This window comes from Oxyura jamaicensis, chromosome 1, assembly GCF_011077185.1.
Source record: "Oxyura jamaicensis isolate SHBP4307 breed ruddy duck chromosome 1, BPBGC_Ojam_1.0, whole genome shotgun sequence".
Taxonomy (NCBI): Eukaryota; Metazoa; Chordata; class Aves; order Anseriformes; family Anatidae; genus Oxyura; species Oxyura jamaicensis.
This window is the reverse complement of record NC_048893.1, coordinates 88,141,348-88,166,484: the sequence shown is the minus strand read 5'-3', so window position 1 is coordinate 88,166,484 and position 25,137 is coordinate 88,141,348. Positions and strand designations below refer to the sequence as shown.

Sequence of the window (25,137 nt, the reverse complement as noted above, 5' to 3'; positions counted from 1 at the left end):
GCTTTCTCTCGTGCTGTCATTCATTTGTGGAGCAGGATCTCAGCATGATTGTTTCTGGGTCTGCCACACAGGAGCCATAAAAGCTCCAGAGAGTGTCTGAGAACTTTGTTCTTCCTAAAGAGTGCTGGAGGCTGCCTGTGATATGGCAGCAGTGTGCCATGAGTGCAGCTCCCTCCGTCCTTGAATGCTAGGAGTGATTTCTAATTGCTTAATTGCTCTGCAGATCTTTATAAATGCAGTCTGCTTTCCATTTCTTCTTTCTGCTGTTCAGAGAGGCAATGGCTGATAACCACAATGTGTAGACATAACCATTTCTGGTCCTATTTCCTGCCCATATGTTGACCTCTCAGCCACCATCCCCTGCAGAATATCTTGTCATTAAATGGCATTAGTCTTTTTACCTGAATCAAATTCATAAGTATTCTGTGGTACTTATAACTATGTTTTTTTCCAACTTTTGTTTTAAAAATGTAGTTCCATTCTAATAAGTGTACCCAGTATCTTATAGAAACCCTTAAATTGCAACAATACAATAGCAAGGTGATAGAAATTACTATTCTGAAAAAGTCATCTGAGGACTAGTTATTCCATTTGACAAATACTAGGCTTTTTCCTCCCACATATTTTGGGCAAGCACATATTTGACCTAGAACAGATTTTAAAGGCCAGTGCCCAGCAGCTTTGCAGTTGACTTTCTCCCTCTTAACAGATGTGCAGTTACTGTGCAGTCCTTGGGAGTCCTTGAAACTCAGGCTTTCTTCTACTATTTCACATGCCAAAGGACTTTCTGGATAAAAAACCATTCTGTTTTCTTCCGTTGACTTCTGTACTAGTAACTCCCAACCCAGCTGGCATAGCTCAGCTGAGCTGAACCATGTGGGGAGCACATTAAGGTACCAGGCATAGCAAAGCTTTCTAGTGCCTCAGTTTGAAGGATGAATGAATGTATATGACTGAAATCCCTCACACTGCCAAATTTACTCTTAGTTCAGCACCAAAGGGACCGTGAGGTCCCCAGCCATCCCCCCAGGTTGAAACACCTCCCCATTCTGAGCCCAGCTTTATTCAGAGCCAATGCTACAATGTGCAAAATGCAGAACTGCCATTTCCCAAAGTCTGGTCCAGCTAGTTCAAATGTCTAGGTGGGCTATAAATGTAACATATCTACCTGCCCCATCCTGCCCCCCAAATGATTGTTTTTCCCTTATAAACAAGACAGACACCTTAGATGAATAAATTGATTTTATTTAAATAAAAATACAAGCTTATCTTTTCTATTACACGCTACCATTTATTTTTTAAAGGCACCAACATTTAACAATAATTTAAGTTCTCTTGAGAGCAGCTACCTTGATCTGAGTGGCATTTGTAAACTTGTCAGACTTCCCTCCACTCATTCAACTCCAGTATGGAATGGGTTGTTTCTGTCCTTGGTGGTACTAAAAACATTAGGCACAGAACAACACTGCAACACTCACTCTGCATGTTCTCTACATATTAAAAATCAAATCCAAGAGACTGCTCTTTCTTTAAGACTTCAGGACCTGCTTTTATTTGCATTTCTTCAAGTCTCATAATAGAATGCCACCTTCTCTTTCACAATGATGTTTTGGAAGCAGCACGTCCTACAGTTCTTTGTCACAGACTACACTCACCTCCTGACTGGACTTCTTCAGGGGCATCTTTGCTAGGCATGGTTGCACCACAACCAGCAGATGTGTCTAGTGGGTTTATTTGTCCAGTACTCTGATCATTTACAGGAGATTCACCATAGGGCAACATAGGGTGATGCAGGGGATAACTCTCAGCAATCTTTACACCCCAACCATTCTAACAGGAACTAAATCTGCCCTTAAAAACAAACAAAAAAAAAAGCAAAACAAAACAAAACAAAAAAAAACAACGCAGTAACAACAGTGGTGTAGTGCAATGAATACCAGATTACAGCTAGATGTAATGACGCTGCATTTGGCCAATGCTGCTATTACCAGGCAAGCTCCTCAGCAAACTGATGGATCTACCTTCTATATTGTGCCAGTAGAAAATTTTATTTTAATGGAACTGCAGTAATGAAACTCAAGACTTAGATTTGCAGAGGGAAGTAAATATCCATTAATTCCACATTTACCATAAGACCACTGCAAAACTGAAACACAGAGCTACAAAAATGCCATACTGATACCTAGCTTACAAGAGTGTCCTGAGACAGACTTCATTAAAGTTTGCCAAAATCTTCAAGATCCTTCAGAGAAAGGTTTTAAAGAAGAGTACACAAATATTAAGAAAAAAATGGTGGTATTTGGCTATATATATATATATATATATATATATATATATACACACATACAGTTTTCCAGTTTATATTTTTAAACACAGAGCCATCTATTCTTGCTTTCCAAAGTAGATATAATCTAATTATATCAGTAAGATAATCTGAAACCTACTTACAAGTGTCACTTCATGATACTTGGCAAAGATCTAAAATAATTTAAACAATGGCCAACTGAAGTCTTCTAAGAAGACAGATCAAAGCTCTCTACCATTTTATCATGCTTTCTTCCTGGCTTAGGTTTGCCCTTTAGTTTAGGTATACAGCACCTTAATATTTGTACAGCATTACATGGATTTATAAGAAAAGCACTGAACAAACTTGTGTTGTTTCTGCCTACAAGAAGCAAAGGACTTTCTGAAGATCTCCTTCAGAATAAATGACCCTACTTATTTTAAAGACGCATCGGTATGCCTAAAATTCAGCATTAACAGCACATACAGCTAACGAAAGCTGTCCTTGGAAAAGAGAAGATAAAAGGGGTAATCCAACAAATGAAATGAAAATTTATGTTGCCTTGAAAGTGAAATAGCTTTAGAAAAAGCCTTTAGTATTTTTTTTCTGAGTCCTCAGATCCCTTTGAGCTACAAACTTTTTTTTTTTTTTTTTTTTTTTTTCTCCAAGCAAACAGCTTACTGCAGTTAGTAGTTTTATACAACTCACTCTTCTGGTTCACACTGAAAAAACACAGGTGAACTGGAAACTGGAGGTGCTAGACCCAATGATTGATTCATCTACCAGAGCCCAGTCCTGAATTTCCTTAAGAGAATATGGAAATGGCAGAATAATAGAAGGAAGACTTCTGAAGCACCAAACCCAGTGTTATTTGAACAGAAGTCATCCTGCACCATCAACTAAGAAAATACCACTTTAGTAGAGGCATTCTAAAGGGAAGAAGCTATTTTCCAGAAAAACCACCTCACTACATCCGGCCACGCAACATGGCTCATGGCCATCAGCAAACCCTAGAAAATGGAGCATATGCTGCCCAGCTGCTGAGGCCAGGCTTTGCAAGACTTCACAAGAGCAAGAGCCAGGCTGCAGGACACCGCCCCATGAGGGCAGTGTGCTTACACACAGCATCATTTTTCTGCTGTCTCCTGCCACGTATCAGTTATTTCGCTTCTGCATTTGTGGAGGTTGGAGCGTGTCCCAAGTGAGACTGGGTGCTGGGGAGAGCACCCTGGGCCTTGCTTCAGCTTGTTCAGTGGAAAAAAATAAATACAATACCAATACTACTAATAAAACAGCAGTATTTTTTTGTCATTATTGAGAAAGTGCTGTGGCCAGCCAGACATGGAGCAACTATGAAGGAAACCTCTGCTCTCCCAGTGCTCACCATGCAGCAGTGTACAGGACCAAGGGAGGGAATAACTGCAGTGGCTTTTAATTACTGTACACCCCTCTGGTTCTCCTTCAGAAGCTTGGGAGTGAACACACTGCACGCTCTTCAAGGAAATATTGAAGATCTTTCCTGTGAGTAGTTCTTTCCATTTAACATAAAGCCACAAGCAAAGACACAAACGTGCTTTACAAGACAGCTACAAGACTATGATTTTCTGTGTTGTTCTACTCTTTTCCAGGTCTGCAGAGTTGTTTATGCAATGTGTTATTTGCAGTTCAACAAACACATTTATTTGGACACCCTAATTATGGAAACAACCATTTGTTCAGCAGCAGATGGAAACTATTTTGCTAAGGTTTTAATGAGTCTAACACACAGACTTGGTAATGCCACCTCACCCAGTCCAAGTTTGTTGAATGTCTGTTTTTCATTGAAGCATGTGATAATCAAGGTACTAGAAGAACCAACACAAAACAATACCAAGTTTACCTTCTGCAAATAAAGATCTAATTCTGTGGATGTAGACTCTACTCAGGGGATGATATTTGCATAGCAAGTAGCAGTAAAGAGTGAATAAGATGGTAAACAAATTGAAAAATGAGGTATCAATTAGCCTAATGGTAGGGCGGGTAAACTAATCAAGCCATATTCATACTAGATTTCATCTTCTGACTCCTGATCTCTTTCAGATGTTTTCAGTAATCCCATTTCCATGGACTGGGACTGCTTAATCTTTGACCGAACTGCCCTGGAGAAAAAAAAGAAAGAGTTGTCATGCATATTACAAATCAAACCATGACCCAAAGGCTAACCTGGCTATTATTAAATGGTAAAAAACTGTTTAACTCTTGGATCTCATCAGGGAGTTTGGATGATTGACTTATGAAGGCCTGTAGTGGGCCACTGCTGAAGACATTGTGAAGAGGATACAAGTGATTTCGAGCAGAATCTGAGCAGAGTTCAGCCACAGGCCTTGACTGTAGAGATCTGCATGTTAGCATGACTGACCACTATACAGCCCAAGCATGTACTGTGGCTTTAGTATGTGCTGCCTTTAACAATTCCACCTGTATGTACCTTTGGTAAGAGCTTCTTGCTATAGAGTTGTGTGAGAGCCATATACTTTCAGCTAACCTCATTGTAACGTATAGAAAGTTTAATGCTGTACAGGTAGAAGACTGATGGGTTTGTTCACTTGGAAGAGCAACCCCCAGATGTGAAGCAGCATGAGGCTGGCCAACCTCCCCATGGATGGAAACTCTGCTCAGCATCCCATGGTCAACTTGGAGGGGGTCAATCAATGCCACAGCAGCCACAGTTCCCAACATCAGGAGGGGCATAAGATTGCTGTCATCTTTTCTATAGTTTCCACCCTTTACATAACAAACCAGTTAACAACCCTGGAGTATCAGTGCCTTTCTTACTAAGATCCCCAAAGAACCAGCACCTCCTTGGTGCACAACAAGATTGCAAGAACTACATGTGGCCAAAGCATGATTAAATAGGGCTGTTACAATGGTAGTGTTAAAATAAGGGGTGAGAAGCATGTTTAGGACAATACCAGCAAAGGCTTGGTAAGATCCTGCAGGCAGAAAGTGATCATGCATGGTAGCATCAGGCTCATTTTTACAACAAAGGTCACGCTGCAGTTGGAATTATGTGAGAATTAGTACTGGGCAGAAAGGAAAAGGGCTCACTTTAGAAATTAGGGGATGAAACTGGCTAGTGAAAAAAACAACAACAACAACAAAAACAGGTCTGATCAAAGGAAAGTACTAACAATAAAATCTATCCAGTAATCAAGTCATGAAGCCTGCTGATGAATCCACTTGGAATTAAGAGAGATGAACACTGGGAAAGAATAGAGAAAAAGGTCTTCCCAACTTCTAACTTGTTAAGCAGTTACAAATGTGGAACACTATCAAAAAGAGCTCATTTTACATGAGAAGCATTACGCTGTTAGAAGTGTACTTGATGAATGTTTTCCCCTCTCTACTGAAGCAATGGGCCATGTTGTCTTCATTGATTAGACATGCCTATTTTTATTTTACCTTGCAAGACAATTAATTACTTTGTGGGAACGTTTTGATTTGTCAGTGAAGACTTGAAAAAATAAAGTTCCTGGTAGAGCAAAGAGACAGATCTCCATAGTTTTAGTGTTTCAAGTAACTTACCAGCTGACAATTGTGTAATTTACTGCAAGTATAAGAAAAGCAAAAGCATAATGCCAGCAATAGCACATGGTCAGGAACATCATATTGGTATGATCCGTTTGATTCCACTCTGGGCTCCCGTTTGGAGGATAAAGAACAAAGCCAATCTGCAACCAAATAAGAGATGTTTAGCAAATGTCATTTGCTATGTATCCTGTGCTGTATCATGTATTATGCTACCCATCACAAAGCAGACATTTCATTTGCTTATAGTGCTGACTGATTATTAGAAACAGTTTTACAGTCACATTCAGATGGGATGAATCATTTTACACAGCTTTGTGCAGAAATGCCTTTGAAGATGCAGAGCCAGTTCCAGAGCCCCTCTGCTCTTGCTCAGAGAGTGATCGATTGGCCCAACAAGCCCTACAGCAACCTGAACCACATGCAATAAGGAAAGGGGCTGATCCTCTGCTACGTGTGATCCCAACTGCATACTCATCACCACATAGAAAACCTGCCCAACCACTCGCACTGACTTGCTTCTTCCCAACAGCATCTGGGAATGTGCTAAACAGTTCAGAAGATGAATAATAAATCAATAAATAAAGGCAAGCACTAGGTCTGTTTCCATCCAGGAAAAACATCAGGTTTTGAAATTAGGTAAAAATGTAGCTTTTCTCACGTAGGACTATAAACTCATGTGAAGTACGTAGCTGATTTGCTCAGCCAGAGCTGGGGAAGATCAAATTAATATTTCTGCATAAACTAGAGAACTAGTAATCCCATGGCTGGTCAGGCACCTGACCTGACAAGCACCACTCCTCAGTACTGTCTGATACTCTTCAAAGTCACTGCTCAGCCATTTAGTCGAGGATTTTAGAGCTGTGAAGAGGGGGAGAGGAAGAAGGAGGGGAGGAGAGCATTTTGCATTTACATGTAGAGAATTCATTGCATGAAGGTGTTGATGATGCAGAAAGAAAGCTCCTTTACCTTTTACAAATTTGTCATGCTGCAGCCAGTATGTGGTTTTCAGTCACACATATGGTTGAACTCTAATGTGGGTGTTAAAAAGCCACACTTAAATCTCCTGTATTTTTAGCTCTTCAGTTTTTACTTTGAAACAAAAAGCACATTGTCTCTGGAGCTAAAGAAATAACTTGTTTTAAAATTAGACTAGACAGACAACAAATAATAAGTGATTGCATCTAATTCCTCTTTTGTAAGGCTTCTTAAATCAACAACAACAAAAAAAGTTTACAAAAAAGAAAATAAAACACTGAGTGTTGCAGCACCAGGCTCTCGAGTTCACTTATAGAAAACTACTACAGTTTAGGAGGTCTGTCTTCTTGCCAGAGCAAGTATTTAAATGTTTGATTTGGTGCGGAGTGTCCAGTTCTCCTAAGGAACAGCAAACGTTTTTATTCATCATGTCTGGCCAGCATATAAAAAAGGGAAGGCAGTCTAGACTTGCCGGAAAGAAAAATCACTGGAGTGACCTCAGTTCTCTACTATAAGATCAAACACATAGAGTCACCAGAACTCCTATTGCTCTGTTGCAAGGTTGCAGCAATTAATGAGATTCTCTCTAACAGCAAAGGGATGCTATCAAATATCTATTAATCCAGCAGAATCACACATAAGCCAAGGCCTGGCAGTTACCTTACTGGAGGCTACATGTCCAAAATGTACCACTTTAGACTGTTACTTCTGCTCATATGCCAGAACATTGTAAAAATAATAAACTAGACACCACCCAATGCCCTAATAAGAACTGGGAGCTTAAATACCTTTTGAATCTAGGCTGCCACTGTTGAAATGGTTTTAGAAAGTAAAAAGAGGCAACCTGCTCAGCACATGAAAAATAATTTGCACTGTCATTCATGGCAATGTCACTGAGTTGCTTGTCTCTTCTTTCCTGTATTCCCCGGGGCATTGACTCCCTGCTCCCACAGCAGCAAACATTGTGGGGTTGTAAAATCACTGCTGTTTGGCTTGCAAATTTTGAACAGGATGTTACAGAGATCAGAGGGAACATTTAACGATTATAGCAAGGGAGAGCTCAACAAAACCACCTTAGTTTCTGTATTGACTTCTAGGGGGTGGTGTCTCTGCCCATGGCAGGGACGTTGGAAATAGATGGTCTTAAAGTAAAATTTCCAACCCAAGCCATTCTGTGATTCTACAATTTAAATCAAAAACAGGAGAAGTAAAACACCTACCATCTGTAAAATTGAAATAATATGTACTTTTATCTCTTTAAGGGGACTTTGAGAGTGTGTTGCTTTCTATGGCACTTTGAGGTCTGTATATAAAAGGCATCTTATATCAACTGTGAAACATCTGCAAAGGAGTAGGCAACTAATATTGGTGAAGGAAGACATTCCTAAGGTAGAACAGTGACCTACCTGCCAGAACCAGCTGCCTTGTAATATGCAGAGGCTTGTTCGGAGCATCTCGAGTACAATGCTGCCACGGAAGAAAACCTCTAGAAATATGCAAACAGCAGCTCCAAAGATAGCAAACAGCAGTAACTGATGAACATGAATATCCAGCATGGCTCTCCCATGAAGGTGGTAGCAAAAGAGAAAACCTGTAATAAATTAAGTGAACAGTTTAAGACTTTTTCTTTCCTTGCAATCTCCCTTCATCTGCTTTTAGAAAATAGTGAACCTTTCCCTTTATGTCAGTATCACCTTCTCAGGTAAGCCGAGAGTCATTTTTTAAGACTGATGCCTATGTACTGTATGCTTTCACTTGTGAGCTCAGGACAGGAAGCTATATGGGAAGCTACAGCTCTACCACCTTTTACTAAAAACACACTTTAATGAAGTCTTATTCATCTGTCTCTGCAGTGTAACAAGAGGGTTGCCATGAGATATACTGTGCCTACAGAAAACGCAAATTGAGTGTGTCCACAGTGCAATTCCAACATGTGACAGCTGTGAGGGTAGATGCACACATGCTGGCTTTCAGCTAACAGTAGCATACCATCTCAGTACATACACTGAAGCACGTGCCTGAGCTACTGATTGCTTACCCAAAATATTCTCATAACGCTCCTGTTACTATCTAGCTATTTAGGAAAGCACAGATGCACCTGTGCAATGTGTGACCATGCTCCTGGGCTACAGTGCAGACAAATCCTTAGCAGTTTAAGGAGTTTAAGGAGGGCCAAGAATGTTTTTTGTTTTTTTTTTTTGAAGATTTCAGAATGTTAAATGCTCATCTCCCATAGAGCTCATTCTCTAAAGTTAATTTGAGAATCCCAGCCAAAGGACTGATACCTGTGTGCCAGTTTCACAGGCATCTCTACAGGGAGAGGTAAACTCACCTTCAATAAAAACTGCTAACGAAAGCATCATCCTGTCCATGGCCACTGGCAACGCATTAGTACCGTGAGCCACAATGTCGACCAAGCCTGAAATGCCATAAAAGAGATACATGGTGGCATGTTGCCAGTTCATCAAGTGATCCCAGTGCTTTTCTTCATAATTATACAACTTCAGGTGAGGTCCATCGGGAACAAATTGCTCAGCCACCATTCCTGCACATGAAATGAGAAATACCACTATTTATCCTGGTGCTTAAGATAAAGAATTCCCAATTCAGCTATTCCCAATAAAGTTTTTAACATGTTGTCCAAATGCAAATGAAAAAGCACAGAGGCCTCAAATAAATCTATGTTCTGTGAATTTTCAAGAAAAAAGTCAGCAGGTGGAAGAGAGGTGAAATAAGTTTCTTTGCAAAGGGAAAGACCACGGAGTAAGCTCAAGCATATATTAAGCATCACATAATCCAGAAAGGAGAAAGCCATAGGAAACCAGGCTTCAGCTCCACTCCTGGGGGGACTATTTGCATCTTGCAGTTTCCTGAAGTGAAAACGGAGATGGCTATTCTGTGCTTTTTTTCTTCTAGATGGCTATTCTGTGCTTTTTTTCTTTCTTTTTTTTTTTAAAAAAAAAGATGCCTATGTACTGTACTGTACTATTTTTTAAAAAATATGATGCCTATTTAAAAAAAAAAAAAAAAATTGCCATCGTGGTAGTCCACTGACTACATTTTTCAGCTGTCTCTCCCAGTGGTTCAAACATGCGTTCAACACATGCTGAAGTCCCCAAAAGAAAGATTTACCATTTCAGTCCTCTGCAATATGCAGGATGGCAGAATTCAAAATCTTAATTCAAAGGAGATCTTTCCTATAAAGCCATAAAAGGAAATCTCTCTGCCGTGCAGAGCTGTTAAAGGTCCCGTGAGGACGTATACAGAGTTAGTATTTGCATTGCTGCTCCACCGCCTCCCTTACCTTGGCCCCTTGTTGTCCTGCTAACTAAATGCAGTACACCAGAACAGGGAAAGCTGCTTTTAGATACTTTATAGGATCAATTAAGTTTGTGAAGGGCTTAATATACATTATGCTTTTAAGACATTGGAGTTATTTATGTTGTTTAGCATAGTGTGTGCCAGCATCCCTCTGTATAAGTAGATATACTGCAGAACAAATCCAGTGTTTTTCCTTTTTTTTTTTTTTTTTTTCCTTAACACAGAAACAGCAGTTTATATTCTTTCTGCTGCTTGTAGTGTTTGTCCTTGCCAAGCTTTCTTGTCCACATTTTTGACTGGAATTGAAATTGCCGTACATCAAACTAATAGTTTTTCTTTCCAGGTTGAAAATAAAAACACTGAATTCATGTTTTAGTTGTCTGACTATCTCTAGGCACTATCTGGGACATTTGTAGGAAAGATGATCTTATCCACACCTCAAAACAGACATTATTATTCAGATTTTGATCATTTTTGAGGCATGTTATATTGCACCCACAGCATCATGTTGGTGTTTATGTATCTTATGTGACACAACTCCCAGAGGGGAAGGAAAAACAGGTAGAAGGCAATGTATGGGGATAAAGCCTGCACCTGGATTAGACACCAGGGAATTGTGAGTGTTTAAAGAGTAGATAGATAAAATAGCATCTTCATACTGAAAATTATCATCTTTTTCAACATGAGGCCCACATGTGGTGAGACCCCCGCCTCCTGTTATTTAATTTACTTAAAAAAAGGTAAGATGGCTATCACACAGCATGCTGGGATTCAGACAATGAGTGGGCATTTCCATCCAGTTGCACAGATCTCTGAACAGTCCTCTTAGTGTGCAGGTGGGTTCACAACAGCATGAGAAATGGGACCCCCCTTGCACCAATTCTGCAACAGTAAGACCTGGAGTTTGGTCTTTTCTGTGAATATTTTAACTTTTGAATGGTGTTAATGAAAAGCATATTTTATCCATAGCTTAGTGGAGCCTATCAACATCTGAGAGCTGGCAGGCCACTTGAAACCATTCATAGCAGTGGGTTGGGATGGCTGGATTCAAAAATAGACTCGCAATGCCCCCACAGTCTGGCGCTTACAGCCTGCACATGAGGGCCTCTTGCCCAAATAATTTTTCTCCCTCCCTGAAGGAGTGAGTAGCATATGAACATTCAAATGGACCACCTGTGAAGGAGCCAGGAGATTTACAGAAGCTCCGGAAGAGTGCTATGGATGGAAACCAAGTTACATAAGGATGTAATTAATAGCAAATGCTCCACTACTTCTTAGATTCATGGAGTTTAAAGGCCAGGAGGAGTTAAGTAAAGCATCTAGTCTGACCTAAATGTCTACTTAAAGATACCAAATAGCCCCTCACAGTTGTTTTGTTTGTTTGTTTTGTTGAACAGAACAGTGTGCATCCACCTAAAGACCTGTTTCAGAATGGTATCCTCTCTTGAACTGAAACAAAAAAAAAAAAAAATAGATCAGGAAACTTAGTAGCTTGTTGAACTGGTTCATGATGCTATCCTTCTTGCACGACTAATTAAAAACAAAACAAACAAACAAACAAAACCAAAAAAAACAAAAACAAAAACAGAACAAGATACGTTTTATCAGAAAGCAAGCTTTGAAAAAAAAAAAAAAAAAAAAAAAAGTGTTAAAACTCACAGCTCTTTGCATTTTTACTTTATTCCTTGAGTCCTTCTAACTTACCAATCAGGGCAAAGACAGCTTTGATGATCCCCTCAACAAATTCCAGGCGCTGAAATCCTGCCCTGGAACCCAGGTAGCAAGCGCTCTTGTTCTTTCTGCAGACATATTTCAGGGGGTACTTCACTGACCACCACAAGCCAAAAAGAAGGAAAAAGCTTCCAGGGAGGGCATGGCCTTTAAAATTTCCCATGGTTTTCTACTGTGCAATAGCTAAAGGTAAGAAAAAATAAACAAAAAGAGAGAGACTGATTATTGGAATAGTAGGAGAAATCTATGGGTTATCATTTTAAATTATCTCCCTGCTTAGATCGAAAGAGTGTACCTGGGTGTTCACAGATTCATAGAATCACAAAATTGTTTGGGTTGGAAGGGACCTTGATGACCATCCAGTTCCAACCCCCCTGCCGTGGGCAGGGACACCTACCACCAGACCCGGTTGCCCAAAACCCCATCCAACCTGGCCTTGAACACTTCCAGGGATGGGGCATCCACAGCTGTTTCAGTGCCTTAATACCCTCATGGGAAAGAATTTCCTCCTAACATCTAATGTAAATCTACCCTTTTAGTTTAAAACTGTTCCCCCTTGTTGTACCACTATCTGCCCATGTCTGCTCAAGACAGCCAGCCTGTCTCCCAGGTTTCACAATTTTGCAGAACAAAAGTGACCCACCTGCAGAGCTGCTGACCTGAAATGCAAAGCTGGCATCTGACAAGCAAAGAGAAAAAGCCGTTATAGTGAACAATGACATGCTGTTGAACTTTCACTAGCAAAACAGAGAACATGAATATTCAAACTTTGGTTCCTATCCCTTTGGTCCTTTCACACAGAAGAGTGTTACAGGTTTCTCTACTCCACAAACAGAAATTAATATAATATCTGATTAAGGGAAAAAGGGATTGTATACAGATCTGATGGGTAACTAATAAAAAACTATTTTGCATTTCAGTGTGGATGTCTCATGATGATTTCCAAACAAGAAGTGATTCTCAGAATATGATAGGTGAATTATGTACCCACAACTAGCTAGATATTATCCCCATCAAACACACCAAGTGATAAGGCTATCGCTTGGTCAGTGGTGCATAATGTTTAACAGCAGTGCTGTTAACAGAACCTAGTAACTCATGTCTTCATCCCAACTTCTAGAAATAGCTTAGCTCCATTAGCTTCTTCATTAAAATTCCATCTCTAAGATTAGATTGCAATTTTTCTTTAAGCTTGTATAAACTGAGTTGTCGGGCATCACGACACAAAGGCACACCAAATCTTTGCATAAGCAATGTGTAATCAAGAATAACCACTTAATGAGCATTAGCAAACTTCATTTCCTATTATTATTGTCACTAACTTAAAAATCTCATCACCACACTACACCACAGCCATCTAGTTATTAGCAGAATATGGAGGCTCCGGTATATTTTTCTTCTCAGTAAGTATTTCCTACAGTCAGCTTTGCATAAGAAGTTTTAAACTGTGGCTTGTGGGCCATGGAGTACTTGCAGATGGCTCACGTAACACTGTCTAGTCACGTAATGTGAGGCCTCTCTTATTTCTGGAGGCTAAACTGTGCTTGAAGCATTATTTTTCTATTTATTATTTTTAGGAAGGAAAACTTTTCCACATACACTGGTCCTACAGTTACCGTAAGACTATTACCCAATTGCATGAGAGGGAGAGGTGACCTATATAGACACAAAGGAGAAGGGAAAAAATCCATGACTGTTCCTGCATAGTATGAGGAGGGATAGGATTTATCCACAGACATGCTTCAGGATGCCTTGTCCAAAACTGCTGAACCAGCATCAGCGCCTCATTGTGGCCAAGCATCATGTCCCAAAACAATCACTGTGACAAAGGGGTGATGAGGGATGTGTCTGATGATTTTTTATGAAAGGGAAAGCACTCCTCTTGGGATCTGGACTCCCTTGTGGGGAAAGGCTCCTGCAAGCCGCTTCTGTCTCATCAAGAAGAAAAGTGAAGGCAATGGCCACCTCCATTCTTACTCACAAAATGCCAAATTGAGATCTAAGCTCCCCAGTGCTGAGCACGCTAGCGATGACAAGTCAGCCTGCTGGGTTTATACCTGCGTGTCTTACTGGGGTGCCTGCAAGTGGGGACAGCCCTGCCTGCTCCCCAGCAGCCTGCAGTGGGGTTGGGGTCTCAGCCCCACTCACTGGAGCTGGCCCCTGATATGTCCCAGAGGAGTAACCTCACCTCGGGACATCTCAAAGGCTGTGGTCAACTGGTGTATTGAGGCCAGTGCTCACCACACCACAGTTTTCCCTAAAGAAGGGTGATACTAGCAGGAGCTGAAGTGTTAGACAGTTGCCTCAACTTGGTGTTAAACTTTGAAAAACTTATTTTCTTTTGAAAGCCTTAATTTCTGGTTCTCCTAAAGCCTGCTGGTCTGAGTGGCACTGCTGTTGTTTCAGCACGTTATTTCTTTCCTTCTTTGAATTAAAGGAAGAGGAGTGTGGAGTGAAGTGACCTTTCCCCCCCCCCCCCCCGTATCTGATCTCACTGAACATAGTTCATTAAAAAGAGTTTATTCATTAGGTATTTTGTTATTCACCACAGGTGCATAGCACTCCAAATGGAAAAATTTACCCTGTACCACACATCAAAGGGAGATACTGGTTTACAAAGGTAAATTAAATCTATGGAAAGCCTACCTCTAGGAGACTACAGCTACAGTAAGATTCAAATAAATAACCATCTGTTAATGTAATTTGTACTGCACAGTGTATGAAACTTCAGAAGTAAATCCCAATCTGTAGACTCACCCCTGGGTTACTTACACCTCTGATACTGCAAGATTTTCTGCCCTAAATCTGGATTACCCATCAAGACTTTCTGTTCAAAAGTATTAAAAATACGGGAAATGAAGAAAGGAACAAGAAAAAAGGAAGAAAGGAACAAGCTACTGCTGAATATCCAATACAAACATGAGAGAACCAGAAGAAATTGACTTTTTGCTGTAAGCAGTATGATTGAGTATTATTAGTTTGGGGGAGAATATCCTCCAGTTTGAGATCATCTGAAGATGCTGGGGTTTATTTTTACAGCTTCTCTAGAAAGGAACCCATCAGTTCTGCTAGCTTCCACCTCATGAGGCTTCGTGTTACATGGAGGACGCTGAAAGGACCGGCAGGGCCTCCTGTAGAAAGACTGCCATGGGGCCAGACCGCAGGGCTGGGAGTCAAGGGGAGGTACAGGACGACCAGGGCAAGATGGCTGCTCCTGGCGGGACTGGAGGGAATTTGGCAACATCCTGTGCAGCCCAGCCCATTAATCAGTTTGAGGGTTTGTTTTTACACAGCCTTATCCCATAAGCGAAGAAATAAATCACTGGAGGACTGATGTTGGAAGGCGTACAGGTCCCAGACCCTCAGTGGTTTCAGAGCCAGGGGTGCCAGCAGAGCCACAGCCACACTCTCAGCAGCAAACCTTCCTTGCTACCCACCAGCTTCCCTAGAGCACAACATCTGCCAGGGACACAGGCAGAGAAGAAGATCCTGAGACTGTCCCTGTCCTCACCCAGGACTCAGGGGCCCCATGGTCTCAGGGAAAGAGGAGGAAAAGATAACGAGGCATAACGATGGCCATAAAATCAGCTGTCCAGATAGTTTACAAATATTAAGTACTAGGCAACATTTCTGCAGCTGACTGGAATAAGGAATGAGAACAATTTACAGCTACTTGTGACCAGGAGATTTTTTTTTATTATTTTTTTTTCCCATATGTGAGCTCAAAGTATCATTTTTTCTTGCAGTAATCACAGAAAGCTTTGCATGGCTTAAACTTTTCCAGAAATTACAAGCTGGGTGGTATTGCAAAAGTATTTTTACACACAGGCTTTGCCAACCAAATATAGGTTGTTGATGGTAGTCCACAAATTCCTTATGTAACAGTAACGCTTTGTGTACCCTGGATGTCCATCCCCTGGCTCAGGCTGCACCTTACTCCTTGGGGTCAGAAGGGAATGTGGGGATCAGGAGGGAAGGGAGGGGATGAGCAAATGCAGTCTCCAGCTAAGCTGTCAACAAAAGGTATGCGTTTTCCTGGGTATTAAAAGCTGTCTTTTTAGCCTGTAAATTACCTCACCTAACACTGACAGAAAAATGAAAGGAAGGTGAGAAACAGACCTAAAAAATTGATTCAAACTTCCTCTGACTTTTTGGGGAGGGAAGTTTTATAACGTTCACTGTTTTCATTCATGACCTCTTGAGGCTGCTGATGTGGGGATTGAGGCATGGCTTGCAGGCTGTTTGGAGAAGCTGGCTATCCAGGCAGCTGTTCAATCACTTTATGGAGAACTAGACTGGTGTCCTTTTATCCCCTTCTCCCTTAAAAAAAAAAAAAAAAAAAAAAAAGTGCCTGAAGCAGGATAGCCCATACTGGACCAGGATGCAAACACCCAGTCAGTCAGAACCCGCGACGCAGCACACCGCTTCCCTGCCCTGCACATTCTTCTGTAACATCAGCATGCCCTGTAATTTCCTGTGTTTATCAAGCCCTGGAGGATGTTGAAAAGGACAGTCAACCAGAAACATTTTTTCCCCCCAAACGACACAAGTTATGAGGCCACAAACTCGCTCTTCTGCAGTGTGTTAGTTTCTGCTGCAGAACTGTGTGGTAACAGAAGTTAAAACCAAAGATCAGACATTTGCAAAGTTACTCCAATGGTAAAGCAAAGTGTTATTTTTCTCCCATATACTTAGATTAGGAAACTACAATGTGGCATTTATAATATTTGATAATAATATTTGAAACAAAATTATTATTTATGCATAATGTCCAGAGTAATCAATCTTTATGTCAGTAAAAGTAATGCACATTGAAAAGAAGAAGAAATAACACTTTCTAGATGATTTCTGTTCAGTATACAAATCCCAATCACACAGTTTCTACTGAAAACTGAAATGCAGAACAGTCCAATGCATCTGAGGTGAAGAAAATCCCAGACAAGTTTACTTAAATACCGAAGTTTCCTATTTGCACTTAAAGATGTATTCACAATCCAAGTGCCTTTTACCCCACAGCCATTAAATTGCAAACATCACAGAGAGCCACGCTGATCTGAAACACAATGTCATCTGTAATTGCTTTGTTTGCTGAATGCAGTACTGGTTTCATGTCAAGACTAAAAGCTTTTCAGCAGCTACAGCCCCATGTTCCCAAATGAGGTCGCTGCGTTGGCATCAGGAAGCACTTACATGGCACCTATAGCTACTTTAGAATTAAACTTATGCTAAGTATTGAGTACACTAATGAAAGCAGGACTCGGGACTTCTTGAGATGCTAAAAAATATTACATCCCTAATATTTTTGGCTTAAGGGTGTGGAAGATAAAGAATTTTAGGTCAAAGTATGTAATGAACAGGCATCTCTGAAGCCTGCAAGAGAATAATTCACACCTTGATCAAATCTTCAGGCCTACAAGAAGATGGGGATGAAAAATAAAAATTCCAAAGTTTCAATGACCAGAAGTCTATATACTGATCTTAGAAGGGAGGAGCTCCAAGACAAACCCTGAGAGAGCTGGGTTTGGGCCCACAACCTGAACTACTCCATTTCTTTCATCAGCTGTCAACAGCTCTTCCTTCCAAAACACTTGTTCTTCTCGGCCTCTTGAGAGCTCCTCACAGTGTTTTTTCACCTCTCATGACCCTCCATTTTTTGGCTTGATTTTCCCTTCCTTTGCACGTCTGCTGACTCCGTTTCTGCTCCCATATTCAAGCATGCTGTCTCCAGGGGTTATCCAGGGACAATAAACACTCCGTAACAATCTCACCATTGGCTCTTGATATCAGAGCAGCTGCTACTCTGTGAATATGAAATTTTCAGAAACCAGGACTGCCCATTTGAAGCCTTTTATTCAGATCACCACAAGTTCAAATCACACACAGACAATTTTTTTTTTTTAAATTGCAAGGGACGCATAATATATATATATATTTTTCTAATGAAAGAGAGTCTGTTCCTGTACTGGCCATATAACCTGCCATTTCCTAGCACTGCTTGCAACAAAGGGTAGAGGAGCATGGGTGCTCAGCTCTGGCAGGTATGAGCTGAGCTCATACACACCCTGCAGGGTGTGTTTGGCTGCAGCCACTTCCCCACCTGCAGGAGTCCAGCCTGGGTGCTGATTCCTCTGGGGTGACCTTCCAGCTGCCCCATAGGCAGAGCTGCAGCCTCCATCCCACAGAGGGTCAGGCAGCTTGTTGCCCTCAGAGGGGATGCTGTCAATGCACAGTTCCTCCCAGCACAGCAGACTCGAGCCACCACCAAGGAGAATTACTCCCTGGGTACCCTTCATAAAACAGTTTTGCAGGATACAGTCTCTCCTTGCAGTTCCAGGTGTGTTTATCTACATGCTCTCTGCTTCCTGCTAGACATGCTAGAAAAATATCAGGACATGTGCTATCCTGTCTGTCTGTGGAGTACAGTCAGTGAGCATGAACCCCCAGGGTTTTAGATGGAAAAGACAAATAAAGTGAATCCAAGCACATGTTTAAATCTCATGGATTCGGGTGCTGTAACCAGTGATATTTGAGTGCTGGGGCTTGCCAGTGTTGTGTTCTGATAAGAAGGGAAAAAAAAAAAAAAAAAAAAAAAAGAAGAAGAAGATAAAAAGCTCTCTTGTAGGTATTTTCCATAAAGAGCTGAAGGTGGGATTTGGACCTAGAGCTTTGCCTTGACAGACGTGCCTTTGCACCTGGAAGTTTTCTCTGCAAGCCATGTCTGTCAAGACCGGGGTGCTTGATGTACTGCTCATCACAATGGCAACTAAATGTACCGTCTCTACTAGTTGAAATAGGCTTTCAACAGCAGAAAGATGTAAGGGAAAGAGAAACACTAATGAATAAATGAGAGTGCTGGCAAGGCAGTCAGTAACATTGATAATAGCTATGAGAAATAGCTGTCCAAGTTAGCCCAGCTAGAAAAATCAACATGCCTCAGAGAAACAGGTGAAGTTCCTCTTTATGGGATCACCTTGCACTTTCTGGATGGGAATCAGCCTGGGCCAATGCAACAGCACCAGAAAACGGAGTGTCCTCCATAACGCAAGGCTGCAGCAGCTGCAGCCCTTGCTGCCCCGCAGCCGACAGCGGTAATGGCATGAGTGGGGATAGTGCTGTGGAGCAGGAGCTTTGTGATTCAATCAGACCAGCAGCTCTTCTAAAACCACTGGCATTACAGATGCTACACTCTGTATCTTAGAAATGGCTCCAGTGCAAGGTCACGCGGAGAAAGGGTTTTAGGAATTTTGCTCAGATAGTATTAAAATACTACAGCAGACCCTGGCTTAGTCATAATTTGATGAAAAGGGACTTCGGGCTCCTTTTTAAGATCTGGAGCAAAAAGTGGTGTGAGCACTCGAGTTCTGGCTCACACCACAGAGTAAGTGCCACAGGAGCGCCACTGTATCATGACACTCACTTTAAAAACTCATTTTTTTTCAAAAATGAGGTTTAATTACATATAATCCCTGGTTTTAGGAACTTGCCTGTCTCATCCTGAGGAAGAGAAATCAAAATGACCACTACTGCCCACCCCAAGTGAGTGTGAGTGTGTTTGATCACATCCAAGAAGCGGAGCAAGAGCCAATTGACAGGAGCTGTGACACTGAGAAGACTTGATTCATTTCTGTCTTAAGCCTGAAAAACAAAAGACCTGTTTTTGTGCTGCCAGTCTGGCCATTTGCAGCACTGGGTAAGTTGATATTTACAGGCAGATTCAGTGTGCAAGAATAAACAGAGAGCAGTTTGCCTAGACACAGGCATAATTATTCAAGCCGCTCCTCGAGATTCATTTGACTTTTCTGCTCGAGCGGTTATTCCTACCCACACTCTCCACAACTGAGAGAAATCTGTTTGTGTTACCCAGCTCCATTTGCAAAGAGAAAAATACAGGAAAAGTCTAAATAAGTGGTAAAAAGAAAAAGCTTCTGAGTGAACTTTGGAAAGGTAACAGCAGAATTAATGATGCATTTTCATACCGAGTATATACTGAGTACGTTCCTTTTACAAATGACAAAGTATTTACGGTGACTCATGGAACATTGCATGCTGTAATTTACAGAGGTCTACAAAAAGCACTATAAAGTAAGGCAAACAAATTCATAAACACAGGAGAAATCACAAGTCCTAAGCATGTAAGTGCACAGTAATCCTCAAATCATTCATTTTAAAAAGGAAAAAAGCATAAATACTTTGTTTTTAAGTACCTCCACGTTTCAGTACCTAAGATCTCAAAGTTCAGAAAGCAGTTTCTCAGAAAGACAATGAAAAATGCTTGATCCCATGTCAAACATTAAGTGCTATTAGGAGAGCAGAAGATGATTTATAGCTGGAAAACTGAAGCACAACGGAACATATGCAGAGGCTGTAAAAGTTTTTCCAAGCATTACTCTGGTTTGAAACAGAATAGAGAGATGGCGATAACCTGATTTTAGAGCTTCTCTCATTCCCCAAGTAGCCACGACTGCATTTAACTTCTGTTGATTTTCCCTGGAAATGCAACTTTGGATGCACACCTACCTCTGTCTGAAACATCCAAAGAGGAGGGGGGGGAAGAGCCGTGAGAGACACTCCAGCGCCTGCCTCGCACCGCCAACACATAACCCCACACTGCACAGAGATCCGCGACCACTGCTGCCCCCTCCCCGTGCTGGGGCTGCGGGGCGACCCGGAGAGTCCCGGCTTCGTTCCCAAATCCTCCCCGGGCCCCAGAAGCCCCCTCCCTCCAAGCCCCAGCCCCCTGCCCGGAGTCCCACCGCCCCTTACCTGAGCTGCCCCGCTGCCGCCCCCGGCCCGGGCCGGCCCCGAGGCCCCGGGACCCTGGCCCAGAGACCCCCGGTGGCCCCGCGGGGGCCGGCCGGGCTCCTCCCGGTAGGGCCGGGCCGGGCCGGGGCCCTCCTCTCACCGCTGCGTGCAACAGAGGCTACCCCCCTGCTTTTAATTTTTTTTTTTATTTTTAAATTTCTTTTTCCCCGAAGATCATGGTTTTTCTCCAGGAAAATGAGTACCCGGCGCTGCAGTTCCTGTAATTACCCAGGAATGCATGGCAGAGCCCGGAATCCAAAAGAAGAAGGTCCAAAAATAAAATTGAAAGGGTGAAGCCACCCTTTTTATGTGCAAACGTCTTGCCGGAGTAAACGGTGTCATTAACATTGCTGGCTCAGTCGCAGCACGATGAAAAGCATCTTACACTGCACCGCATCTGTTGCATTACCCGGCAGAGAACACAAACTCACTCCTCAAATCTTACAAACCCTTCTTCAAGGTGTTTGCCTACAAGCTGCAACGAACAGGTCTTACAGCTCTGTTTAAACTACACTGGCAGCTTCTCTGACCCCTTCCACCCATGCTGGCACTGAGCTCTCAGTTTGCCCATTACCAATCTCCTCTGCAGCACCTGGAAGAACCAAGCTGAGGTGCCCACGTCCCTGCCAGCTAGCCACCACTGGGACTAAATCCTGAGAAACACCCAAGTCCCCTAAGATCTCTGCCTTGCAGGACCTGAAAGCTTTTTGCTTGAAGAAATTAGTGGATGAAATTAACTCTGTGTAAAGATTAAAACAGGTTAAGAGTGCATTCCTGTTCAATGCTTTTCATCTTGGGTTATCTTCTCAACCAGCTCTGCCCATGTCCATCTCTTTAATATCTATTTGCACTTTTACTCTCAGATAAATAGTACTACACCAAATACCCTTCAGCATCTGGCAAGCAGATGCCTTTGCAGGTTGGGTGATGTCATGGGTATAGAGGAAAAAAAAAATATTTTCTAGAAGGACCACCTCTCTACCCAAAAAGTGCTTCAAAATCCGGCTTCTGTGGCAGCTGCTCCACTTTCTTGGTCTGAGCAACTTTATTTTTTTTAGACAGCAGAATGCATCTCAGATAATGGCATTAATTTCTATCTAATGGGTATCCTGTTGCAAAAGAGTTTTCAGTTAGACTAAGCTAAATCAGCAAATGAAACAAATAATTGTAATTACCTCATCTCTTTATCAGTGGTTTGATGTGTTTGCCTTGGCAGTGGAGCAAAAATCACTTCCTGGGATTCCTCACTTCCATCTGTACTTAAAATGACATAAAAGTGATTCTAAGTAATGATTAGTGTCTCCAATGTCAAAATCTCCAATTAGTATACTGGAAACCCTGCATTTTCAGGAAACCCTGATTCTGTGCATCTGCAAGGACAACTGCAATGTGCATTAAGGTAATCACAGAGCAGTAAGTAAGTAGAATATTCCATAGTACCACTAAGGACTACAGCAAAAACAAAGTATCTTTTGCAATTTTTTTTAGCAAATACCAACCAACAAGAGTCCAAAAGGTTAGGAAATTGATTTGCCATACCTCTTCCAAACATATGATGTGTGCCTGGCACAAAGGCAGGCAATTGCACCCTGCTCTACCTGGAAAAATAGAGTATCTGCCTGTCTCTGAAAGGGCTATGTGTGTGTCCCGAACTCTAGCTGGTAAAATGAGACAAGTGGCAACATTTGCCATGATTATTCTGAGAACCAACACAAACAAGGGCAAATTTCCCAAAGAAAATTTAAATATGTAACAATGAAGTAAAATAAGTGAAAAAGACTACTTCAGATTATAGTCTGTTTTCCTGCCTGTTCAGGATTGCTTTCTACAATGCAATTGTATAAAACAATCAAAATTATTAACAGTTTCATTTTACTAGCCTGTAACTAATAGCCTATTGGGTCAATTCCACCTTTCTTCTTTCTCAACATGTCCATAGGCAAAAGGACAACCTTCGCACGCTTAACAATGTAATGAAAGTTAGGCCTCTGCTAGGAGCGATTCTGGATCATCACTCAATACATGAATTTGAAGGTTTTGATGTGAGCATTGCTTTTTCTCTATGGAAAAACAAAACAACAACAACAACAACAAAAACATACACACACAACCCAAAAAAAAAAAAAAAAAAAAAAAAAAAAACTACGCAGACATGCCATGTATCTATCCTTTCCAACACTGTAAAACTTATTAACTCAGTAAGAACAAGCTATCCAATAACTACAAACAAAAACTATGGCTTCTAAAATAGAAAAGCCAGATTTTTTGACCAATACAACCCAGATGCATCCTGTATGTCTGCCCATCTGACAAACTCATTATTTCCACATGCTCTTGTGTTCTTCTGCTTTTCCCTGGAAAATTCCTTCATAATTGTGATTCCCTCCTTTCTTGCTAGAGTCATAGGAAACAGCATCCACAAAAATCATTACTTTAAATAAATACCTATTGGGCTTGAGTCCCTAAGATGCTTGGCAATGTAGGCTTTTTGTGGCCATTTGGTTGATTGGTTGCTGCTGATATTGAGCACCCCACTTGAAGAAAGTTACAAACATTTCTTCAAGGCTAAGCCTAATTGTTGTGGGAAGAATTTGCAATTAGTGCTTGAACCACTTTCCAAGGGGGTTACCTCAATGAAACATTACAAGGTCAAATGTCTGTGGCTCTGAGCCCTACATTGCATTTGATGCAGTGCCCAGTTCTTGCTCAAAGCACAGCACCTTCAGCAAGTGGTGGAAGCCGGCCTCACTGCTCTGGCCGCCGCAGGCCGTGTCTTTGGCTTTTTCTTTGGCCTTTGCTCTTTTACTGGCCAGTTGCCTTCATGCCAGACTGCCTCTGGGGGAGGCAGCCTTGCCCTGGCATGGCTACAGAGCACAATCGTGGCCCTGCGTGTCCTGTGTGGCCCGTGCACCTCCTAGGCCTGCTCCAGTCTTACCAAGCACACTCATGAGGCTTTTCTGTGTAAAGACCACCCTGCAAGCTTCAAGTCCAAGATTTGCTCTTTGTAGGAATCTCTGTAACAGCATATCTAATTTATAGCTGTGAAAACATGGCACACAAGTGGAGCTGACACAGATAGAATAATCAGTCTCAAGACAGAGTGCCCAGAAAGTTAAATGAGTAATTCTGACCTTGAAAAGTTTGTGCAACAGTTGAATAAAGAGCAAATACATACATTGGCTATTCCTTAGGAAAAGCAAACATTGACATTCTGTTCTCATTACAACTTGTAGCAAGCAAAATAAATGAAAACTGAATTCCAATGCAAAGACCATTTCATAACAGCCCGATTTTTGGAGGCCCATTAGGGATATTTATCCTATACGGATTTAGAAGATACAGGTTTAAAGGTGTGAAGGTTAAAAAGGCTTCTACGCGTAATTCTGCCATCAGTAAAATACGCAGTTACATTATACACAGCATTTTTTAAAACATTGATTTTAATAGTTATTAATTACACGGATGCTGTTGCTTGAAGTGCTTTTTTAAAAACATGTTGCCTGTAAGACTTTTCTAAGAAACATCAGAGAAGAGAACTTTTTCCAAATTTGTATGCTCTCTGGGCATTAACCAGCAATTTGCCAAGCTCACTCCTAGCATATATAAATGTATGCTCCCTTATGGAAGTCTCATGCAGAAGAACATGCAAAAATTATTGCTGAGGAAAAAAAAAAAAAAAAAAAAAAAAAAAAAGAGGAAATTTTATCATATCCCTACGTGCATTAACAGAAGAGCTGTAATTACTGCAGGTGCAATACCTGAAACAATCTATAATTCATAGGTGACTGGCAATGTTTCAGACTGATTATAGACCTTTGAACTAATCTAGCAATTTGGCATGTGGAAGCTGGGGCAATAAAGCCAGAAATACCAAGCATGTTAACAGAAATAATGTTTTCTCCATTTCCATATATTGAAGATTCAGAACAGAGAAATCCGGGAAAAGTAGAAGCACAAAAAATAAAATAAGTCACAGGATACTGATAATATAGGTGCTTGAAATGAATATTTGCCTTGACGCTTTGAGCTATGCAAGTGAGAAAGAGCTCAAACATGTATACCCACTATGATCCCTATCTGCATTTTGCAGACAAAAAATCTTTGCTTTTTCTCTTGTCACATATCTACTGAAGGAGAGAAAAGATGATTTCTAAGTCTGCCAATGCCAACAGAGAATTTTGAAAATCAGCTCTAAGAAGTATATTTCTGATAGGAAATGTAACTGAGCTACAATCCTAGTAAGCACAGAATTTGTGCAGGGAACTATCATGGCAATTCCAGTGTCAAAGCTGCAAACATTTTTACTACCCTTCAGCTTGCAAAGCAAGTTAATTAGAAAGTAAGAGATTACACATACTGGTGAAAAATGACGTGCACTAACCTTGCATTTTTTGGTGGAGGATTGTCAGCAAAAGATTAGTAAAACATCCATGACTGTGTAACACCTAGATACT

The 25,137-nt window shown here is 41.3% G+C and overlaps 1 protein-coding gene across 4 annotated transcripts; it reads right to left on the bottom strand.

The window, feature by feature from the left end:
- Positions 1-1,224: 1,224 nt before the first annotated feature.
- On the bottom strand, positions 1,225-25,137 carry TMEM45A (transmembrane protein 45A). 4 transcript variants are annotated; one of them, XM_035314974.1, is made up of 7 exons: positions 25,065-25,137; positions 11,855-12,064; positions 9,162-9,374; positions 8,236-8,420; positions 5,849-5,994; positions 4,330-4,422; positions 1,225-1,439 (listed from the first exon to the last, which is right to left on the bottom strand). In XM_035314974.1, the coding sequence occupies exons 2-7, from the start codon at positions 12,042-12,044 to the stop codon at positions 1,394-1,396; spliced, it is 873 nt and encodes a 290-aa protein (XP_035170865.1). In that variant the 5' UTR covers positions 12,045-12,064; positions 25,065-25,137; the 3' UTR covers positions 1,225-1,393. The 4 variants fall into 4 exon arrangements, with proteins under 4 accessions (XP_035170865.1, XP_035170864.1, XP_035170863.1 ...); XM_035314973.1 differs by lacking the exon at positions 25,065-25,137 and adding an exon at positions 20,645-21,203; XM_035314972.1 differs by lacking the exon at positions 25,065-25,137 and adding an exon at positions 20,399-20,532.

Excerpts from the sequence above, each read along its gene's own strand:
- TMEM45A (XM_035314974.1), bottom strand. The coding sequence starts at position 12,044 with ATGGGAAATTTTAAAGGCCATGCCCTCCCTGGAAGCTTTTTCCTTCTT. Across the intron at positions 5,995-8,235 it reads AAGGCAGCTGGTTCTGGCAG|ATTGGCTTTGTTCTTTATCC; the intron begins GTAGGTCACTGT and ends ATTTGGTTGCAG. Across the intron at positions 1,440-4,329 it reads GAGTCAGAAGATGAAATCTA|TACCACCAAGGACAGAAACA; the intron begins GTATGAATATGG and ends TAATGTTTTTAG.